Raw genomic sequence first — 20,856 nt, forward strand, 5'->3', positions numbered from 1 at the left:
ACAGATCGATGAGAACACTGAGGCAAGACCGCTTAGCTTTTCAGGCTGCCCGTGGAAGGTTTCCCTGTAAGATGACACCTGGAGGACAGGTCAAAATTGATGGCCAGGGTTTGGCATCTCTGAAGAATGCCATCCAGCTTCTACCAGAATATCTCCAGAGCCCAGAAGCAGAGTTCAGGAGAGGAGGGAACTCAGGATCTCATTATTGTGTTGAACCAAGATCTCCTTCTGCCCTTTTCTCCTGCTTCTGCTCTCTGGAGAAACCAAACGAATCTGCTCCCGCTTTTTGGAAGCTTTAACGTATTTGAAAATGTTCGTCATGGGCTTCTTTTCCTTTATCCAGAAAGTGTTGAGATTGTGAAAGTTATTTCTGCAGTCCCCTCTAAAACTTCAATAACTACTTCTCTTCACTGTTAGCCCTTCTCTGTGGGATATAACCCCAGTGTTCTTTCTCCCCACTTTCTGGGCCCACATTGTTGCCTCATTGCCTCCTGGTGGCTGGACTCTAGTTATCCACGGTGGCTTATACCCCCGGCCCCACCAACCCTGGGGCAGCTGTGTGTCCAAGACGCTGGTGTTCTATACACTCAGCCCAAGAGACATTTCTATGACTTATCACCTGTCCTGTTGACGCTTCTGCTCCCCCAAAAGCCCCTGGCTGTTTTTTCTGGGTACATGTTGGCAGTACACTGACTTTGTAAAAAATTTAAATGAAAGTGTTTTATGTATTTTTCTTCTCAAATTTTATTCTCCTTTTTCTGGCACAGTTCTTCAGCCTATCAAAATATATTTAATTTATTATTGCTATCAGTGTTTCAACAATTTGAAATATTGGCCAGGTCAGGCAGGGCTCTGTGGTGCTTCACTGGACGTTTTCCTTCAGTGACACAGAGCCATCAGCCCACACAGTCATTCCTTAAAGGGCCACATCATCTAGTCCGATTTCACAGCCCTTTCCTCCATAGATAGTGTTAGACTCTGCAAAGCCTTGCTGTTCTCCTGGTTATAATGTGCCTCAAACCCACCAACATAGTAACTATATCAAGAAAAAAAATAAGATTTGTTTGGGATCAATCTTTGTAGGTTCCCTTGGGATCCCTATATCCTTTTCTAAATGTACTCCAGTTCTTTTGCAAAGGAAATACAGAATAAGTGCAATAAAGTAAACCAAAATTCTTGCAAAATATTTATTTGATCGTTTCTTCTAGACTTTTGTCAAATTGATTTCAGAATCATTGGCAGTTTCCCCTCACATCTTCCATTTAAAAAAAAAAAATTACTTACATAGCTTTAGTATTCTAGAATGTCACCTGTTTTGTTAAATTATCAAAGATCCCTAATGGAAGCTTTCAGATCATTCTGTAATGGGGTGGGTAAGGGGCTGTGGACCTGAAGTCAGGTGACATTATGAAGGTTCAAGTGCTGCCCACTTCTCCTTTCTGGTAAAGATGCAAGTAACTCAGTAGAAGGAAATAACGTAAACTCCAGCATGGGGTGTTTAGCCTTTGTGGAAGAAAATCCGTTCTGAAACTCAAGCATTGATAAGTTCTAGAATGGGTGAACAATATATATCATGGGAGCTCTTCAACAGATGGGAGATTTTTTGAAAACAATAGATTTCTATGAGTCTCAAACTGATTAAGAGGCAAAGATATGGGCAAAATAAAGACTCAAGATCCCCTCAGTATCAGTCATGATTTTAAAAGATCTCAATTTTAATCATGATGATGATGAAAAAAAGAACATGAACTTGGTCATAAAAACTGTGTTCCAGTATCTAAATTATCCAGTTGGAATAGAAATTAGGTAACCAAACATTGGAACTCATCAGTTAGAGTGTTATGATATGTTCTTACTTTTTTTCACAAAAATAAAAAAAAATAACTGCATGGATTTCTTTATTGCTAAGTCCTGCTTTTCCATACTGCTTCTTTCAGTATCCTCAAAGGTTTCCTTATAGCTACATACATCAGTATTTTAACTCTGGACAGATTGTATGTATTTCTAAAACACAGTGAAATTCCATGATATATTTTTAAAATAATCTGTATTAGAATTCACTAATCTTATCAATTTAATTGATTAACAGAAAAGAGCCTAATACTAGACTACAGGAAGAACAAATGGCTATGGTAATTTAGTTTAGTTTCACAGTGGTAATACACATAAATATGTTGTTGTTCAGTCGCTAAGTCATGTCTGACTCTGCAATCCCATGGACTGCAGCACACCAGGCTCCCCTGTCCTTCACTATCTCCCAGACTTTGCTCAGATTCATATCCATTGAGTCAGTGATGCTATCTAACCACCTCATCCTCTGAGGCCCCCTTCTCCTTTTGCCTTCATCTTTCCCAGTATCAGGGTCTTTTCCAGTGAGTTGGGTCTTCATATCAGGTGGTCTAAGTATTGGAGCTTCAGCATCAGCCCTTCCAGTGAATATTCAGGGCTGATTTTCTTTAGGATTGACTGACTGGATCTCCTTTCAGTCCAAAGAACATGTAAATATACATACCCATTGTAGATGAAATAGCTCTTCCCAAAGCAATGAAATTCTATTTAGCTGCAATAGCTCTTCTCCTACCAGCCAGCACTTGTAGGTCAGTGAAGAATATTTAGCCTTCAGTTCCCTGGTGGCTCAGAGGGTAAAGCGTCTGCCTGCAATGCAGGAGACCCGGCTTCAATCCCTGGGTCGGGAAGATCCCCTGGAGAAGGAAATGGCAACCCACTCCAGTATGGAGAAGGAAATGGCAACCCACTCCAGTATCCTTGCTTGGAGAATCCCATGGACAGAGGAGCCTGGTGGGCTACAGTCCACGGGGTCACAAAGAGTCGGACATGACTGAGCGACTTCACTTTCACTTTTTCTCATTTTAATATAAATAATGACATTATAGAACAGAAAGATGTTCATTTGCATTGACAGAGCATGTATTGACAGAGCATGCTCATGTATTTCAGAGCATCTTACCACAGTGAAATGCCTTACACCCTTCCTCCTCATTATTAGTTGGAATGGGATTGGGCCTTAATGTGCATAACATGTGTAGTGTTGATATACACACACACATATGCATGCACACACACAGCCACTCTTTGCTGAATGGCAGTGTAGTATAGTCACTGAGTATGCAGTATGAGTTACAGGGCCTGGGTTTGAAACCTGTCTCACCAGCTTCACTAATTGTATGATTTTATGCAAGTTACTCCCTTGGTTTCCTCATCTGAGAAATAGGTATGAGAATAATAATTCCCAGTCCATAGAGTTATTAAGGATTTAATGAGTTAACACATAGAACTCAAGTACCTAGCACTTAACACTGTAATACATTGTAGTTAACATTGTTATTATTAATAAACTACCTAAATAATATATACAAATTTGATATATATATATACACACACACATATGCATATGTATTTGCATACACATTTTAAGCAAACATCCCGTCATATTCTCTCTGAATTTATTACCCAGTTCTGTTAGGTGACATTCTAGGAATCAGCAAACTGAAATGAACTGGAATGGGTGAATTTAACTCAGATGACCATTATATCTACTACTGCGGGCAGGAATCCCTCAGAAGAAATGGAGTGGCCATCACGGTCAACAAAAGAGTCCGAAATGCAGTACTTGGATGCAATCTCAAAAACGACAGAATGATCTCTGTTCGTTTCCAAGGCAAACCATTCAATATCACAGTAATCCAAGTCTATGCCCCAACCAGTAACGCTGAAGAAGCTGAAGTTGAACGGTTCTGTGAAGACCTACAAGACCTTTTAGAACTAACACCCAAAAAAGATGTCCTTTTCATTATAGGGGAGTGGAATGCAAAAGTAGGAAGTCAAGAAACACCTGGAATAACAGGCAAATTTGGCCTTGGAATACGGAATGAAGCAGGGCGAAGACTAATAGATTTTGCCAAGAAAATGCACTGGTCATAGCAAACAACCTCTTCCAACAACACAAGAGAAGACTCTATACATGGACATCACCAGATGGTCAATACCGAAATCAGATTGATTACATTCTTTGTAGCCAAAGATGGAGAAGCTCTATACAGTCAGCAAAAACAAGACCAGGAGCTGACTGTGGCTCAGACCATGAACTCCTTATTGCCAAATTCAGACTGAAATTGAAGAAAGTAGGGAAAACCACTAGACCATTCAGGTATGACCTAAATCCAATCCCTTATGATTATACAGTGGAAGTGAGAAATAGATTTAAGGGCCTAGATCTGATAGATAGAGTGCCTAATGAACTATGGAATGAGGTTCATGACATTGTACAGGAGACAGGGATCAAGACCATCCCCATGCAAAAGAAATGCAAAAAAGCAAAATGGCTGTCTGGGGAGGCCTTACAAATAGCTGTGAAAAGAAGAGAAGCAAAAAGCAAAGGAGAAAAGGAAAGATATAAACATCTGAATGCAGAGTTCCAAAGAATAGCAAGAAGAGATAAGAAAGCCTTCTTCAGTGATCAATGCAAAGAAATAGAGGAAAACAACAGAATGGGAAAGACTAGGGATCTCCTCAAGAAAATCAGAGATACCAAGGGAACATTTCATGAAAAGATGGGCTCGATAAAGGACAGAAATGGTATGGACCTAACAGAAACAGAAGATATTAAGAAGAGATGGCAAGAATACACAGAAGAACTGTACAAAAAAGATCTTCATGACCCAGATAATCACGATGATGTGATCACTGACCTAGAGCCAGACATCCTGGAATGTGAAGTCAAGTGGGCCTTAGAAAACATCACTACGAACAAAGCTAGTGGAGGTGATGGAATTCCAGTTGAGCTATTCCAAATCCTGAAAGATGATGCTGTGAAAGTGCTGCACTCAATATGCCAACAAATTTGGAAAACTCAGCAGTGGCCACAGGACTGGAAAAGGTCAGTTTTCCTTCCAATCCCAAAGAAAGGCAATGCCAAAGAATACTCAAACTACCGCACAATTGCACTCATCTCACATGCTAGTAAAGTAATGCTCAAAATTCTCCAAGCCAGGCTTCAGCAATATGTGAACCGTGAACTTCCTGATGTTCAAGCTGGTTTTAGAAAAGGCAGAGGAACCAGAGATCAAATTGCCAACATCTGCTGGATCATGGAAAAAGCAAGAGAGTTCCAGAAAAACATCTATTTCTGCTTTATTGACTATGCCAAAGCCTTTGTGTGGATCACACTAAACTGTGGAAAATTCTGAAAGAGATGGGAATACCAGACCACCTGATCTGCCTCTTGAGAAATCTGTATACAGGTCAGGAAGCAACAGTTAGAACTGGACATGGAACAACAGACTGGTTCCAAATAGGAAAAGGAGTTCGTCAAGGCTGTATATTGTCACCCTGTTTATTTAACTTATATGCAGAGTACATCATGAGAAACGCTGGACTGGAAGAATCACAAGCTGAAATCAAGATTGCCAGGAGAAATATCAATAACCTCAGATATGCAGATGACACCACCCTTATGGCAGAAAGTGAAGAGCAAGTAAAAAGCCTCTTGATGAAAGTGGAGACTGAAAAAGTTGGCTTAAAGCTCAACATTCAGAAAATGAAGATCGTGGCATCTGGTCCCATCACTTCATGGGAAATAGATGGGGAAACAGTGGAAACAGTGTCAGACTTTATTTTTCTGGGCTCCAAAATCACTACAGATGGTGACTGCAGCCATGAAATTAAAAGACGCTTACTCCTTGGAAGGAAAGTTATGACCAACCTAGATAGCATATTCAAAAGCAGAGACATTACTTTGCCAACAAAGGTCTGTCTAGTCAAGACTATGGTTTTTCCTGTGGTCATGTATGGATGTGAGAGTTGGACTGTGAAGAAGGCTGAGCACTGAAGAATTGATGCTTTTGAACTGTGGTGTTGGAGAAGACTCTTGAGAGTCCCTTGGACTGCAAGGAGATCCAACCAGTCCATTGTGAAGGAGATCAGCCCTGGGATTTCTTTGGAAGGAATGATGCTGAAGCTGAAACTCCAGTACGTTGGCCACCTCATGCGAAGAGTTGACTCATTGGAAAAGACTCTGATGCTGGGAGGGATTGGGGGCAGGAGGAGAAGGGGACGACAGAGGATGAAATGGCTGGATGGCATCACTGACTCAATGGACGTGAGTCTGAATGAACTCCGGGAGTTGGTGATGGACAGGGAGGCCTGACGTGCTGCGATTCATGGGTCGCAAAGAGTTGGACACGACTGAGCGACTGATCTGATCTGATCTGTTAGGTGATCCCTGAGTGTTCATAACTGCTGTGAGAGACACAGGCGTTTGCTGTTGCCATAAAGAGAATGTGCCCATGCAGAGGGCAGATTACACTTCTCTTTGCCACAACTTTTGTCCCAGTGTTCACACCCCAATGCCAGATTGCAGATGTTTATCCTGTTCATGGCAAAGGCTCCTGAAAATAAAAGTGAAAGTGTTAGTTGCTCAGTCCTGTCCAACTCTTTGCAGCCTCATAGACTGTAGCCCACCAGGCTAGAATACTGGAGTGGGTTGCCATGCCCTTCTCCAGAGAATCTTCCCAACCCAGGGATCAAACCCAGGTCCCCTGCATTGCAGATTCATTACTGTCTGAGCCACAGGGAAGCCCCAAATGCTTCTGAGGGACCAAAGAATTCCAGTTAGATTAATATGACCTTTATATTGAGTATAAGTACTCAGTATACTTTAAATATATAAACTATATTTTTAAGTATATAAGTTCTCAGAATCAATTTTTAAAATTTACCAAACTCTTCAACACAAATATCTTACTAGGGGAAGGTTGTGTGTTTTTTGAAAGGGTAAGTTATTCCTGGCATTATATAAAGCCACAAACATACAATTTATTGATCTGTTCAAAGCACATGATTAATTTTAAAAGTTCATGTGAAGTGAAGAAAATGGAGTTACAATGAGTTTGTGAAGGTTTTTTTAGAGAAGAAAACAGAGGAAAGGTTAAACAGGCACTTCTCTGAAGTGAGAAAAATTTTAAAGTACGCCCTGAAGATGGTTCTTATACCAGCTCTATGGATATGACACCGTGGTTAAGAGCCCTTGGCCTTGGAGTTGAGTGCTCAGTCCCGCCTCCACCAGCTCTGAGGCCCTGAGGCAAATGATGCGACTTCTCTGTGCCTTGGTTTTCTCATGTTGTTGCTGTGAGGAGCTGCTATGAGGATGAAAGAAAAGAGAATCAAATGCTTAACACTGTGTGCTCAGTCGCTTCTGCTGCTGCCGCTGCTGCTAAGTTGCTTCAGTCGTGTCTGACTCTGTGTGACCCCATAGACGGCAGCCCACCAGGCTCCCCCGTCCCTGGGATTCTTCAGTTGCTTCAGTCATGTCCAACTCTTTGCGATGCTATGGACTGTAGCCTGCCAGGCTTCTCTGTCCATAGGGATTCATTCTCCAGGCAAGAATACTGGAGTGGGTTGCCATGCCCTCCTCCAAGGGATCTTTCCCACCCAGGAATCAAACCCTTGTCTCAGGCATCTCCTGCATTGGCAGGTGGGTTCTTTACCACTAGTGCCACCTGGGAAGGTAGTGGTAAAATACTGTCTATCCCATAATGAATACACAGTTCAGGGTAAAATATCTTCTTTAAGACACTTGGGGGTGAGGGGAGAAAGTATCCTCTACACATAACTACTGGAAAGGACCCCAAAAATGAGAGGAGCCAAAGAAGAGGGCTTTCTGAGAACAGAGCCCAAGGCCACTGCTAAACCAAGTCCCTGGAGTCAATTTTGGGCTGCAGAATACTGGATTCAGTGAATCTCATCTGGCAGGAAAGCTTTGGGCTTCTTTTTGAAGTGCATTCCCATTTCCTACTGCCTCTTATCCTATCTAAATTCCTGTTTAGCTCTTTCCTCTGATTTCCCTTATGGCTGTGACTCTGGAGTAGATAATTGTTAGAATAGAAAACACTGCCAATGTATCTCTCAAAGAGGTCATCATATCCTAACACTTCAATTAATTCAGAAGAACGAGGCAGAGAGTGGCCATCGGAGCCAAGAGAGGAACTGAGTGAGCCAGGAGCTGAGATGGAGCTAATTGAGTGGAAGGAGAAAGAAAAATAGGTTGATTGAAAGCTGAATGTCCTGTGGGTACCTTATGTTCCATCTTTCACTCATTTGGTTCAGGCCTTAGTTTCTGCCCAGAACAAATTCTTCCAGGTTTCCTTTCCAAATGGAGTTAGATCACCGGATTAGTCCACCAGACAGGTTTTTCTTTTTGTGGTTTTGTTTCTGTACTAGCAAATTAACCCTTGTCCCGTGTAATGAGATAAGCCAGAGAAAAACATCAGGTTCTGGGGGTTGTCATGAAACTCCATGCCAGAGTTGACTCTGAAGGGTGGTGAGGACTTGAGCAGACTGGGAGGAGGAGCAAGGATGTCTCAGGGCTGCCGGACCAGAGAAGGTGGCTGGAGAGGGCAGAGCAACTTCTCACACCAGAGAGTAAGCCACATGCCTAGTTCACATAACAGGACAGCATGAGATGGGGCTAGAATGCTATGTTTGTTCATTAGCAGTAAAGTGAACTTCAGGTTTGAAAACAAATTTTTTTTACCTTAAAAAATGAACCCCTGCTCTGTGCCAGCCTTGTGCCCTAGAAAGAACGTCGAGAGGGGGAAGCCAATAACAGAATATTCCTTGAGGAAACAGAAAATACTCAGGAAAGAAAATAATTAAACTCTAGCCATCATTTGAAATACATAAATCAGACTATTTCAAGGCTCTGGGCTTCAGTTCTTGGAAGTTGGGAAAGGTCAGCCACAGAGATAGTAAAGAATGTGTAGACCCAAGGAGCAAAGCTTGGAAGTCAGGCTGTTGCATTGAGTAGCTTCTTGAAATTCTCATTCTTCAGGCTTCATTTCAGACGTGGGCCCCTCAGCTTAATGGGGTTGGGTAGTGTAGGTAGAGAAGGGGAAGGAAGGAATATAGAAACACCAGATATAGAATCCTGGGTATATTTCACATTTGGTTTGGATTCAGATTCTCAAGATACCAGACCTCTGAGCTTTATTCTCACAGCTAAAGCACCTCATCATTGCTCTGCTCTGATCAGGCCTCTTGGCACTTGCCTTTCCACTCCACAGACTCATGGCTCGGGACCTCTCTAGGGTCTTCCTGCAACAAACAGCTTCTTCATTGACTCAGTTTCATGAAAACAAAGCAAAAGCTAAAATGTTAAGAAAAAGAAATATAAAGAAAAAGACTCTTTCTTTCATGCTTGTCTTATTCTTACTTCCCTTAAGTTTGTAGGCAAGGAAATGGACTAAAAATTTTGTTTGGGCTCTTTCCCATATATTATCTGATAAATGACTTATATCCAGCATGTATTAAGAACTCTAACAAATCTATAATCAAAAGATAACCTAGGTTCTGAAAAATGAGAAAAAAAATTGACACTTTCTAAAAGTCGATTCCAGCAGTCAATAAGCATATGAAAATGTGCTCACCATGATGAGTCATCAGGAAAATACAACCTAAAGTCATAAGATATCACTTCACACCCACTAGCATGGCTAAAATTAAATAGACTGATAGTACCAAATGATGGTGAACAACTGAAACTTTCACAGGGAATGTGAAATTCCTCTTGGGAATGTTAAGCATACACTTAGCCTATGACCCTACAATCACACTCCTAAGTGACTCTCAAGAGAAATGAAAAGCCGTGTCCACAAAAGACTTGTGTAAGTCTTTCACATCAGCCTTACTCATAATAGCGAAATACTGAAAACAACCTAGGAGTTCATCAACTTGAGGGCTGGTAAACAAATCACGGGGTCTCTACACCGTGGAACAGTACTCAGCAGCAGCAAGGAATGAACGGATACAGCACAACTGAATCTTAAATACAGTGTGTTGAACACAAGAAGCCAGACATGAGAGTCCATATTGTATGATTTCATTTATATGGAATCTAAGAATCTGTGATGATAGAAATCAGAAAGTAGTACCTGAAGGCAGTGGGCAGGAACTGACTGGAAGGGGTGAGTCCCTAGGGTGATGGAAAGGTCCTGTATTTTGTTTTTGGTGACGGTTACACTGGTATCTAAAGTTGTCAAAACTCACAGAACTGAATATTTGTGTATCTTATTGTATGCAAATTTTACTTCAATTTTTTTTTAATACAAGAAGGAAAAACATTTATAGGCCTAGCCTACAAAGTCCTATTCATTCTATAAATTATCTCTTATAAATTATAAGTTGGTGGTGGTTTAGTTGCTAAGTTGTGTCTGACTCTTTGCAACCCCATGGACTGTAGCCCACCAGGCTCCTCTGTCCATGGGATTCTCCAGGCAAGAATACTGGAGTGAGTTGCTGTTTCCTTCTCCAGGGGATCTTCCCCACCCAGGGACTGAACATGGGTCTCCTGCATTGCAGGCAGGACTCTTTACCAACTGAGCCATCAAGGAAGCCCACAATTATAAGTTCGCTCTCTTGTTTTTCTCATTTTAACTCCCTTCTCTAGTTACAGAATGAAGTGCTTTTCAAAGATAGGATATAACAAAAACCTGTGTGCCTGCCAACCTCCTGATTCCCAAATCACCAAGAACTCCCCACAATAAATTGATACCAGGTTTTGGGCTGAACTCAGTGGATCCCTTAGTTGACCTGCAAAGAGGTAGGGGCATAAAGTGAGAACCCATGACACTGAAGGGTTTAAAAAAAAAAAAATTATTATACTATAGTTGATTTACAATGTTGTGTTAGCTTCAGATGTACAGCAAAGTGAATCAGTTATACAAATATCCACTCTTTTTTAGATTTGTTTCCCATATAGGCCATTACAGAGTATTGAGCTGAGTTCTCTGTGCTATACAGTAGGTTCTTATTAGTTATCTATTTTATACACAGTAGTGTGTATGTGTCAATCTCAGTCTTCCAATGTATTCTTCCTCCCCGCCTTTACCCCCTGGTAACTGTTAGTTTGTTTTCTACATCTGTAGCTCTATTTCTGTTTTGTAGATAAGTTCATTTGTACCTTTTTTTTTAAGATTCCACATATAAGTAATATCATATGATATTTGTCTTCCTCTGTCTGACTTGTGAAGGTAATATTTTTAGTTGCCCCATTTCTGCTTCGAAGAGAGTAACTGCACTTTCAATGGAGGAAAGTCTTACTGTTAGACGAAGAATGGGAATCCTGTGCCTCTCATGAGGGACTGCTTGCCTTTCCCATCTGGGTCTGTGTGGCCCTGGCACAGCATGGTACAGTGCCATCTCCCGTTGTGAATAGGCTGCATCAGACTGGTCTTTCCTTCTCTTTGTCTCCTGATGTTCCTGGATAGCAGTGTTTGGTAACTGGGAAGGTTTTGCCACATGTCAGCTGGGATGCCTCCCAGCATGATGAAAATCACTAAGCTGGTCTCTGGGCTGTGTGCTTAGGGTGCCTGGACCAAACTGCACTGTGTGATCTGGGGTGAGGCTTCCATTGCCTCTTCCCAGAAAAGAGAGTGACACTACGTGTGCCATTCACAGGTACTTCATGAGATAACACACCTGAAACCCACTTTGGAAAAGGTTTTGTTTGATTTATGTATCATGTGGAATTATTATCCAGTTAAGTACTTCTGAGTTGTTCCTGTGTGTTTGATTGCAGCGATCGTAAGGAAGTGTAGGATTCAGTCTCCGTGTGCAGGCACTTATTTGAGTAAATGAGGGCACATCACATGACTGAAACTGTAGAGCAATAACCAATTAGCAAATCCATGTTAGGGCAGTTTCCCTTCATTCTATGCTTCAGTCTTCATTAGAATCATGTGTGCCTTTCAATAGTGTGTAATCTTCTTGGATTTCTACTGGTAAGCTATACATTTACACCTTGTTTAGTCACTATTACCAGGCATCACCCTCTGTGAGTAATAGAATCCTGTACCCAGAACAAAGGAACCAGATCAGGATCCCTGGGTTTAGTGTATACCAGCTCTAAACAATTACCTGACCTTCGGTCAATCCCTGGGCTTCTCCAGCCTTCTGTTTGTTTCTTGAAGTTAGATTCAGTACATAATTTCTGAGGCCTTCTCCAATGATGAGATCTTTAGAACAACAGTTACGGTATGGTGGACCAAGTGTTTGCAGTAAGGAGAGAAACTGAGTTATGTCCTCTGATCATGTCCCTCATGAGTAGGGTAAACTCTGGGCAAACCATTCCATCTGTGTGAGTGAGTATCGGCTGCTTTCTCTGTGAGATGGACCTAGAGATCTCCACCCTGCCTGTGTCTCAGGTTATTGTGGGTGGAGTGAGATGGAGCATGCAAAACCTTTCTAAACCGTAAGTCATCATTTAAGTATTTGCTGCTGCTGTAGACACTAAAGCACAGGGAGAACAATTTTTTTAACATTTTAATTTTATATTGGAGCATAGCTGGTTCCAGGTGTACAGCAAAGTAGGTGTTGTAGACATTGAAACACAGGGAGAACCCTATTAAAGGCATGCATACATGGGTGCCTGGCATCATTGCTTAAACGTAGTCTAGGGGTCAGGAAAGAGATGCAAAGCAGAGTCAGATCTGACCTAGATTAGTTAGTAAGGCTCAGAATCAGTGAGCTTCTACATATGTCTCTTGTGAACCAGTGAAGCTGCACTGACGGTGGTTGCCTTACAGGTGACAGCAGAGCTCGACGCTTGGAATGAGGATTTGCTTCGGCAGATGAATGACTTCAACACGGAGGATCTAACACTGGCGGAACAGCGGCTGCAGCGCCACACAGAGCGGAAGCTAGCCATGAACAACATGACCTTTGAGGTCATCCAGCAGGGCCAGGATCTGCACCAGTACATCATGGAGGTCCAGGCCTCAGGTAGGAGACCTGTCCTGTGCTTATGCGTCCAGCAGGGAGATGATGAAAACAAGAACATCAATCAGCTTAACTCCAAGGGCCATTTCCACTCCACTCATTCATTCTCTTCCCACAGGTACAAGGAACAGAGAGTTTTGTACCATTTAAAAACAAAAAAAAAGAAACTGAAGCATGAGAGCTGAAATTGTTTGTCTGAGGTTGCCCAGTTAGCTATCATAAAGACAGGAATAGGACCAGGTTCTTCTGGTGCTGTGGCTGCTGCTGCTAAGTCGCTTCAGTTGCGTCCAACTCTGTGTGACCCCATAGACGGCAGCCCACCAGGATCCCCCTGTCCCTGGGATTCTCCAGGCAAGAACACTGGAGCGGGTTGCCATTTCCTTCCCCAATGCATGTAAGTGAAAAGTGAAAGTGAAGTCGCTCAGTCATGTCCGACTCTTCACTACCCCATGGACTGCAGCCTACCAGGCTCCTCTGTCCATGGGATTTTCCAGGCAAGAGTACTGGAGTGGGTTGCCGTTGCCTTCTCTGTGGTGCTGTGGGGAGAATGGGAAAAACCAATGATGGAAATTAGCACAGAGTTACAAACATGGTGCTCTAGAGAAATAAACCAGGTGGGCTCCAAATGCCATCAGCCATCCTTGTGATTTGTATTCAAATGTATTCATATTGCTGTTCCACCCCTATCCCCTGCACATACTCTCCTGCCCTGTCCTCCACCCTCAGGGCTGACTCCTCATCTCCAGTCCATGCCTCTCAGTGTTACAACTCCTTGCAATCCCATGGACTGTAGCCCACCAGGCTCCTCTGTCCATGGAGTTCTCCAGACAAGAATACTGGAATGGGTTGTCATGGCCTTCTCCAGGGATCTTCCCAACCCAGGGATTGAACCCAGGTCTCCCAAGTTGCAGGCAGATTCTTTACCAATTGAGCCACCAGGGAAGCCCTCCCAGAGTCCTCTTTTTTCTTATCACTGGTCTGTGTGTGAGTGTAAAAAGTACAGACAAAATTTATGGCAAGGTCATATAATTTTATAACTTCTCAAAAAACACATGGCTGTTACTCAGACTAGACTTCTTTTTCTATTTAGAATTTATTCGTTGTTTATCCAACAAATGCATGGACTCTTAAGTTTCAGCTGCCACTTAGCCGAACAGCCTTTAAGCTCAGAGCTGGAGAGAGCCATAGTGGTTCCCTAGTCCAGAAGGAAGAAGTTATTGGTCTGGGCCTAAAACTAGTGGACTGCCAGAGCCCAGGTCTCCTCACCCTCACCACCCCAGGTCCTCCAGGAAGAGGCAGGCAGGAGCTCAGGCCATCAACTCTCTGAAACACGGTTGGTCCATGTCTCTGTTGATTCAGAATCGTGAGATTGTCAGACAGACCTTAGCAATCAAACTTGACTTTAGGATACTGTGCTTCTTTTAATGACCTGAAAGGGGACAAACAAGCATTCAAAGGAACTTCACTCCTAACTGGAGGAGAGACAATCTAGTAAATTCTGTTTACTTTGATCAGTATTATCTTTCCTTGAATGTTCATTTGTGTTGTGAACAGGCTGCAGCTGTCTGTGAGACACTGTTTTCAGGGTGCAGATCATGCTCCACGCAGCTCCAGGAGGAGCCCTTATTCACTTTGTGGTATATCTGGGGATTATTTTAAAAATGACAATACCCAGATACTCTGATTTAGCACCTCTGAATGGGACTTGGGCCTTGGCAAAACCTTCTCAGATGATGCCACCGTGCGGCCAGGGCTGAGAATCACTGCTTTTTATTGTGAAGGTTAAATCACAGCAGCCGATATCTCTGGTGTACCTTAGGACAGCAACTTCCAATTGTGGTCCCCAGATCAGCGGCATCAGCATTACCTGAGTACTTGTTAGAAATGCAAATTCAGGTGCCCATCCCCAGAACCTGCCACGTCATAATCTCTCAGGCATGAGGCCCAACAGTAAGCCCTCCAGGTGATTCTAATGCATTAATCTAAGACTGCTGATCTAGGACCTGCTCTAAGTGTGGGCTCTGGGCCAGCAGCACCAGCATCGCTCAAGAGCTGATTGGAAAGACAGAATCCCAGACTTAGGAATCTGAACCTCATTTTATCTTCAGGTAAATTATGTGCACTTTAAAGTTTGAGAAGCAGTATTCTTGGCCACAGCTGTACCTTTTCAAGGCCTTATTACAGAAGGGGAAAACTGATGGAGAACCTTGTCTGGACTCAAGGTTTCACCCTACAGCTTGTCCTCATGATCCTCGAGATAGCTGGCTATCCAACTAAGATAGGGAAACATGAGAGAATGCAGACACAGTACCTAGGAAGGAGGCTGTGCAGAGAAATTCTGCAGGTATGCTTATCCCTTCATCCCTCAGTACTGATGTGTCTCGCAGGTGGAGAGCCTCATCTGCCTGAAAACTTGCAGCACTTAGGAGCAAGGTGCTGGTATGATCCTGGGCAAGTGCACCTCTGTCCAAGGGCCAGATATCCTTGGTAACAGAAAGACTGCCAGGAGCTAGCAGTCCCTGTAGACTGACTGTGCTTGGCGGCCACCTTAACCATGAGGGCTGAGTGGGTGAAACACCCCAGGCAGATGGGCTGCCCACCCCCACATATCCTGTTCTAGAAATGAGCTTTGTCAAAAGAGCCTTGATTGGCCTCTTCAGCCCTCTCTGCTGGGACGGCTGTTCCCTGCTCCTCCTTGGCTAGCTGTTCAGTCTGGCATAGCCCACGAGAGCTCCAGTGGAGTAGTTCCAGGGCTCTCAGGGAAGCTTCTTCTGTCTGCTGCCATGTGCCTGTCCTGCAGAGGAGGAGATGTCTGTCTCCTCTCTGGCTTGGAGGGAGGGCAGCATCACATCGGAGCTGGGACTGGGAGTGGAAGTTGAAGGTGGACTGAGAGTGGGCCTTGCCAAGAACCTGGGTGGCTGAAGAATGCAGAACTTCAGAGACACAGGACTCAGGGAACAAATGGGTTGGGCATTTGCCTTGTATGTCTAATGAATTATATTTGAACTAGAGGTAAAAAAAAAAAAAAACAAAAACTGCTGTCTCAGAAAAAGAACAATTGGAAAAATGAAGAATTTGGTTGCTATGTAGCCTTCCAAGCTGAATTAATTAAGGGCTTATGCTTTGATTTTTATAGGAATAAATGGAAGTAGGGAATTTCCTTACACCAGCTTTTAGGTGTGAACTTTGTAACATTCAGCCAGGTTGTACTAAATCCGCCTGATTTGCTAAGAGCCCAAACCAAAGCAAAAGCCTCTGCTTAAATCAACATCAGCCTTAAAATTAGTTGGCAAAATAGGAACATTTTCTTTACCTGCACATTATTTAGGGTTATCTACTGGCCTCAACTTAGGAAGTGGCAGGTTTTTCTGGAAAGAGTCATGCTGGGTCAAACACACTGGCAGAATTTAGAATTCAAGGCCCAGCTGCACCACCAAAAAGCAGTCTGACTTTGGAAGTCACCATTCTTTCTCTGTAGACCTTAGTTTCTTCTTCTGTCTAGCATGGAAGGTGGGCCTTCATTCTTAAACTTCCCTTCAGTTCTCACTTGCCATGATTTAGCCTCATTGCCCCCACTGGTTATGCCCCAGCTCGTCTCCCTAATGTTATCTGACCATGCGACTGTTACATGTGACCTTAGAAATAAGACAAGAGCTGTGTATCTTGTGCATATGTTCCTTTCGTGGTTTAATCAAAGCATCAAGTTCTCTCTTTATGGAAGGTCTTTAAGTGAAAACTCTTTGGAGTGTGTGGCAATGGTGCTTAAAATTTACTGTGCTTGGGAAGAACCCAGCCCCAGCACTTAAATTAATTCTTAAAGTAGGTTGTGAGGATCACTCGTCTCTTTGAACATAGAGGTTAATTGTACAGCCAGGAGAGACAGAGATTTCTGGGTTGGAATCTGCATCATACCTCCCACTGCATGGGTTCCCTGAGCATGTTATCCAATCTCTCCAAGCCTCACCTTCCTCTAAAAACAGCAATTATAGGAATCCTAACCATATGAAGTCACTGTGAGCATGCGGGGGGGTGAAACATGAGCCTGGTATGAGTTCAGTAAAGCTTGATAACTGTTGTACATTGTACTGATACTGTAGCTCACACTGAATTCTATTGGGGTTATTTGTGTTCCTGTAGCTTCTCCAGCAGCGTGAGGGCGGGTCATTTCCTTCCTTCTCTTTATGTTTCCAGCATCCAGAGTGGTTATGTCTCGCTCATAGCAAATTCTCTATATTGACATTTGTTGAATTAATCAAGTGAACATCAGTCTGGGAGAAACCAATATACATAAAAATCAGTTCAGTTCAGTTCAGTCGCTCAGTCGTGTCCAACTCTTTGCGACCCCATGAATCGCAGCACGGCAGGCCTCCCTGTCCATCACCAACTCCCGGAGTTCACTTAAATAATGGACCACAAATAATTGTACTTATGTTGTAAAAGGAAAGAAAAGGCCTGTGTTCTTCCAAAATGTAAGCTACTCTGGGGTGAAGGAATGAGGCTCTGAGAGGAAGGGAAGAGAAGCTGATGTAAAATGATGGTTCTCAGCCTGACTACATATTTTGGAATCACCTGAAGAGCTTCTTAAAAATACCAGTGTCTGGATCCCGTTCCTCAGGGATTCTTAGTTAATTGGTCTGGAGTGAGCCCATATTTTTTAAACTTCCCAGGTGATTCTAATATATAGCCAGGGTTGAAAATACTCATCTAAAAACCTGATTAAAGGACTTTGTAATTTCAGAACTGGGTGTTAATTGAGGTAGTGACACAGAAAGAGGAGTGGGGGGAGGAGAAAAGAGAAAAGAAGATGTTCTCTATCTGAGGCAGACACAGATATTTAAAGAACATACAAACAGTTGAAAAACATGTTACAAGTATGGGCAGCATATCCAGAAATACCTAACTCTACCCTAGACCACAGCCTCCTCTCTCCATGAGGAAATTAAAGTGATACTCTCAATCTGGCAGCAAAGGAAAACAAAATAACATTTTATTACTAACTGTGGCCTTGAGCCCTAAGTAATTGCTATGCTGAACGTTCTGGTAACTGAGTGTACCCTGAGGAATGTCTCTGTCCCTGGATCGCTGACCATTGTTCCATCTTATCCAGTGGATCCCAATCTTCATTGCATGTTGGAATCACCCTGAGAACTTTAAGGTGGGAATTCCTGTTGCCTGGTTCCTACCCATAGAGATTTTGATGTTATTGGTCTGGGCTGTGGCCAGGACATGGTAACTTTTAAAGTTCTCCAGATGAATCTTGTGTGAGCCAAGGTTGAGAGCCTAGTCTAGTAGCATCCAAATCATCATTTCTAATGATATATTTTGAACAAGCTCATAAACATCTGATGGTAAGATTTTCTATTTACATTTTATATGTCATTCAATAGTCCCATCAGTAATCAACACAGAATATAATTTCCCCCAAGGGAAAGGAAAAAGTGGGGATATGGGTGTTTTTGAGCCTACTAAATGCCAGGCCCTGTATCTACCTTATCTCTCTTAGTCCTCATAACAATCCCGAGGACTCAATGTTCAGATTCCCATCTTACGCAGGCTCAGAGGGGATTTGGAACCCAGAGCCTCACTGTTAATAGGTTGCAGAGCCTGCATTCCAACCTAACTTTGTTCCCAGAGATCTCAGGTTACCCGAGTTTGTCCTTAAAGAGGCCCCTGTGTTCACTAACAGGTATTTTGGGAGTATTACGGGTCAAGCACTGTGCTAGGTCCTAAAGAAGCTGAGATACATGAAATAGAAATGGCCCTGGCCCCAGGGAACCTACATTACTGTGAGGACACAGACAAGTTAGTAAGGAACTGACCTCAATGGAAGTGTTCTGACACAAGGATATTTGCAGGACATTGTGGAGGTATATCAGAAAGAAATTTCAATACAGCTTTCTCTAGAGAGGCTGACAAACTATTTCAGGATGAATATATTTCATTACTTGATGGAAAAGACAAACATCTTATTGCATCTCTGGAGAGCCCCTAAGGAAGACAGTTAGGCCTCAGATTAGACTGAAAGGAGTAATGTCAGTACACGAAAATACTCTTTGCTATTGATTGATGCTGCTTACCAGTTGATGGGTATTAGCTGAGACTCATGTCAGTGTGCTTGTGGGCACCAGGAAAGAGGCATGAGTTTCTGTTCTTCTAGGTATTGCTGGAGTAACTCTGCATGTTCCTCCCATTCACTTCATTCATGTGATGGGTTGTTGAGTGTAGAAATGCAATAGGCATTGTCTTCACCCATTTTATTTCCTGTTCATCTCATTAAAAAAAAATCAAGTGAAATTAATGAAAATGAAGGACTGGAGTCTCAGGGCAGGCAGGGAGTCTCAGGGCAGGCAGGTTCTAGATGGTGTTCTAAGCAGGTGGCTGGCCCCTTTGATGAGGTACGAGGCTTAGATAGCCCATTTGCATGTGATGTGGCAGATGTGAGCCATGAGCTTCCCATAGAAAGACACTTAGCCCAAGCCCAGCATACTAAACACCAGAGATGCATGCAGAATGAAAATGAAATGGAAAAAAATCTGCACTGTGGCTGGAAGCAAGGATCTACTTCTGCAGGTGAATCTTATATTACATTTTTAGGAAGTAAACGTGGAAGTCAAGGGTCATCCCATGATGCCTAGCAATGCAAAGGTAGAAATTTTCCTTTTATCTTTTTTTATTTCAGTCAAAGTGATGCTCTACCACATCCTCTTGGTAATTGAAAATAGTAAGTGGAGGGAGTTGACTGCCAAAAGAACAAGCCATTCCCTTCTCTGTCTCCCACAGATACAGATTTTCAGGACCTGGGACTTAGAATTATGAAACCAACAGAAAAAATAAACATGGAAAGATACTGAAATTACTACATGTAACACCAGAAAAAAATCTCCCACTCTCCCATATTGTCTTATATAAAACACTATTTTTGGCTCTAGAACTGAATTTCCCTTCACATGTATAGACTTTCCTTATACATTCCCACTGCATCAGGCCACTGTGTTGGTGATGGCAATGATGAATTTCTGATGTTGTCAGTCAGAATGAGGGGGGAGTCTCAAAAGAGCGGTTTTTTTTAATGTGGCTGTACACTGAGATTTGGGGGCCTCTCTGAGTGTGATCTCCATGGAAGTAACTATACTTTGGCACCCTGAGCTTCATGGTAGTTGGGATTCTGTTTGTCAGTATCAGGACCACAACTGCACCAGGTCATAGATTCCAGGGTACGGGCTCAGGGAAAGGATCTGGACAAAATTAAGAATCTGAGGAGCCAGGTGGAGTCAGGGATCAGAAGGAGGCAAGCAATCCAGAGTTAGGATTTTCCCAAAGCCAAGGACCTGAGCAGGGCTGAATCAGAAATAGCTGGACAGTAAGAATCAAGAAATAATACAACTTGCATGAAGATGGAGATAGGAGCCAAGAAGACATGAATGTCAGAAGATAGAAAGTTTAAGTCAGGAACCAGGAAAGCCGTGGGACTGAGGAGCAAAGCATGTTTATTGTTATCATATGTTAGATACTTATATATATATTATATATTATCTCATTGAATCCTCCCAACCAGCTCCTGAGATAGGTGGCTATGTAAAATCCCATTTTACATATAAGGAAAGTGAAGTTTCTGAAAGCTTAGGTAACTTGCCAAGATCAGGATTCTGATTTGGGACAGGCTTCACGCATTCCGTGTGCTCTATCACAGCAAGTAAGGAATCACAGTCAAGTCACTAGAGGACAGAAGGACCTTGATAACTAGGCAGTGCCTTTGCTCCATCTTAGAGTTCCTTAGTGACCCTTGCTGAAGCAGAAATCTGTTGGAGAAAGGCTACTTTAGGCTTGTTGGTGATAATGTGTGAATAGGAGCTCTGGTTTGGAGAAGAGAGAAAGTGTGTGTGTGTGTGTGTGTGCACGCACGCACGCATGAACACATGCCTGTGTGCTGGGAGAGGTACTCCAAAAAAATCAGACAGGGAGGTGAGGGGTTTTACACAAGGAGTGGAGCCACAGCTTCTGCCTGGTGGGTGTTGATTCGTCTCCCATCAAAGTCAGGTGATTGGCAGCTTATTAATAAACTTT

At 42.8% G+C, this 20,856-nt stretch overlaps 1 protein-coding gene across 17 annotated transcripts in view; it reads left to right on the forward strand.

The window, feature by feature from the left end:
- KALRN (kalirin RhoGEF kinase) overlaps positions 1–20,856 on the forward strand; it is a 705,208-nt gene that overhangs the window by 393,797 nt on the left and 290,555 nt on the right. For all 17 annotated transcript variants that reach the window (XM_025281073.3, XM_025281358.3, XM_025281444.3 and 14 more), the window contains one exon: positions 12,600–12,795. In XM_025281073.3, the coding sequence (XP_025136858.1) occupies positions 12,600–12,795 (196 nt within the window). The remainder of the gene's footprint in view (positions 1–12,599; positions 12,796–20,856) is intronic.

This window comes from Bubalus bubalis, chromosome 1 (genome assembly GCF_019923935.1).
Source record: "Bubalus bubalis isolate 160015118507 breed Murrah chromosome 1, NDDB_SH_1, whole genome shotgun sequence".
NCBI lineage: Eukaryota > Metazoa > Chordata > Mammalia > Artiodactyla > Bovidae > Bubalus > Bubalus bubalis.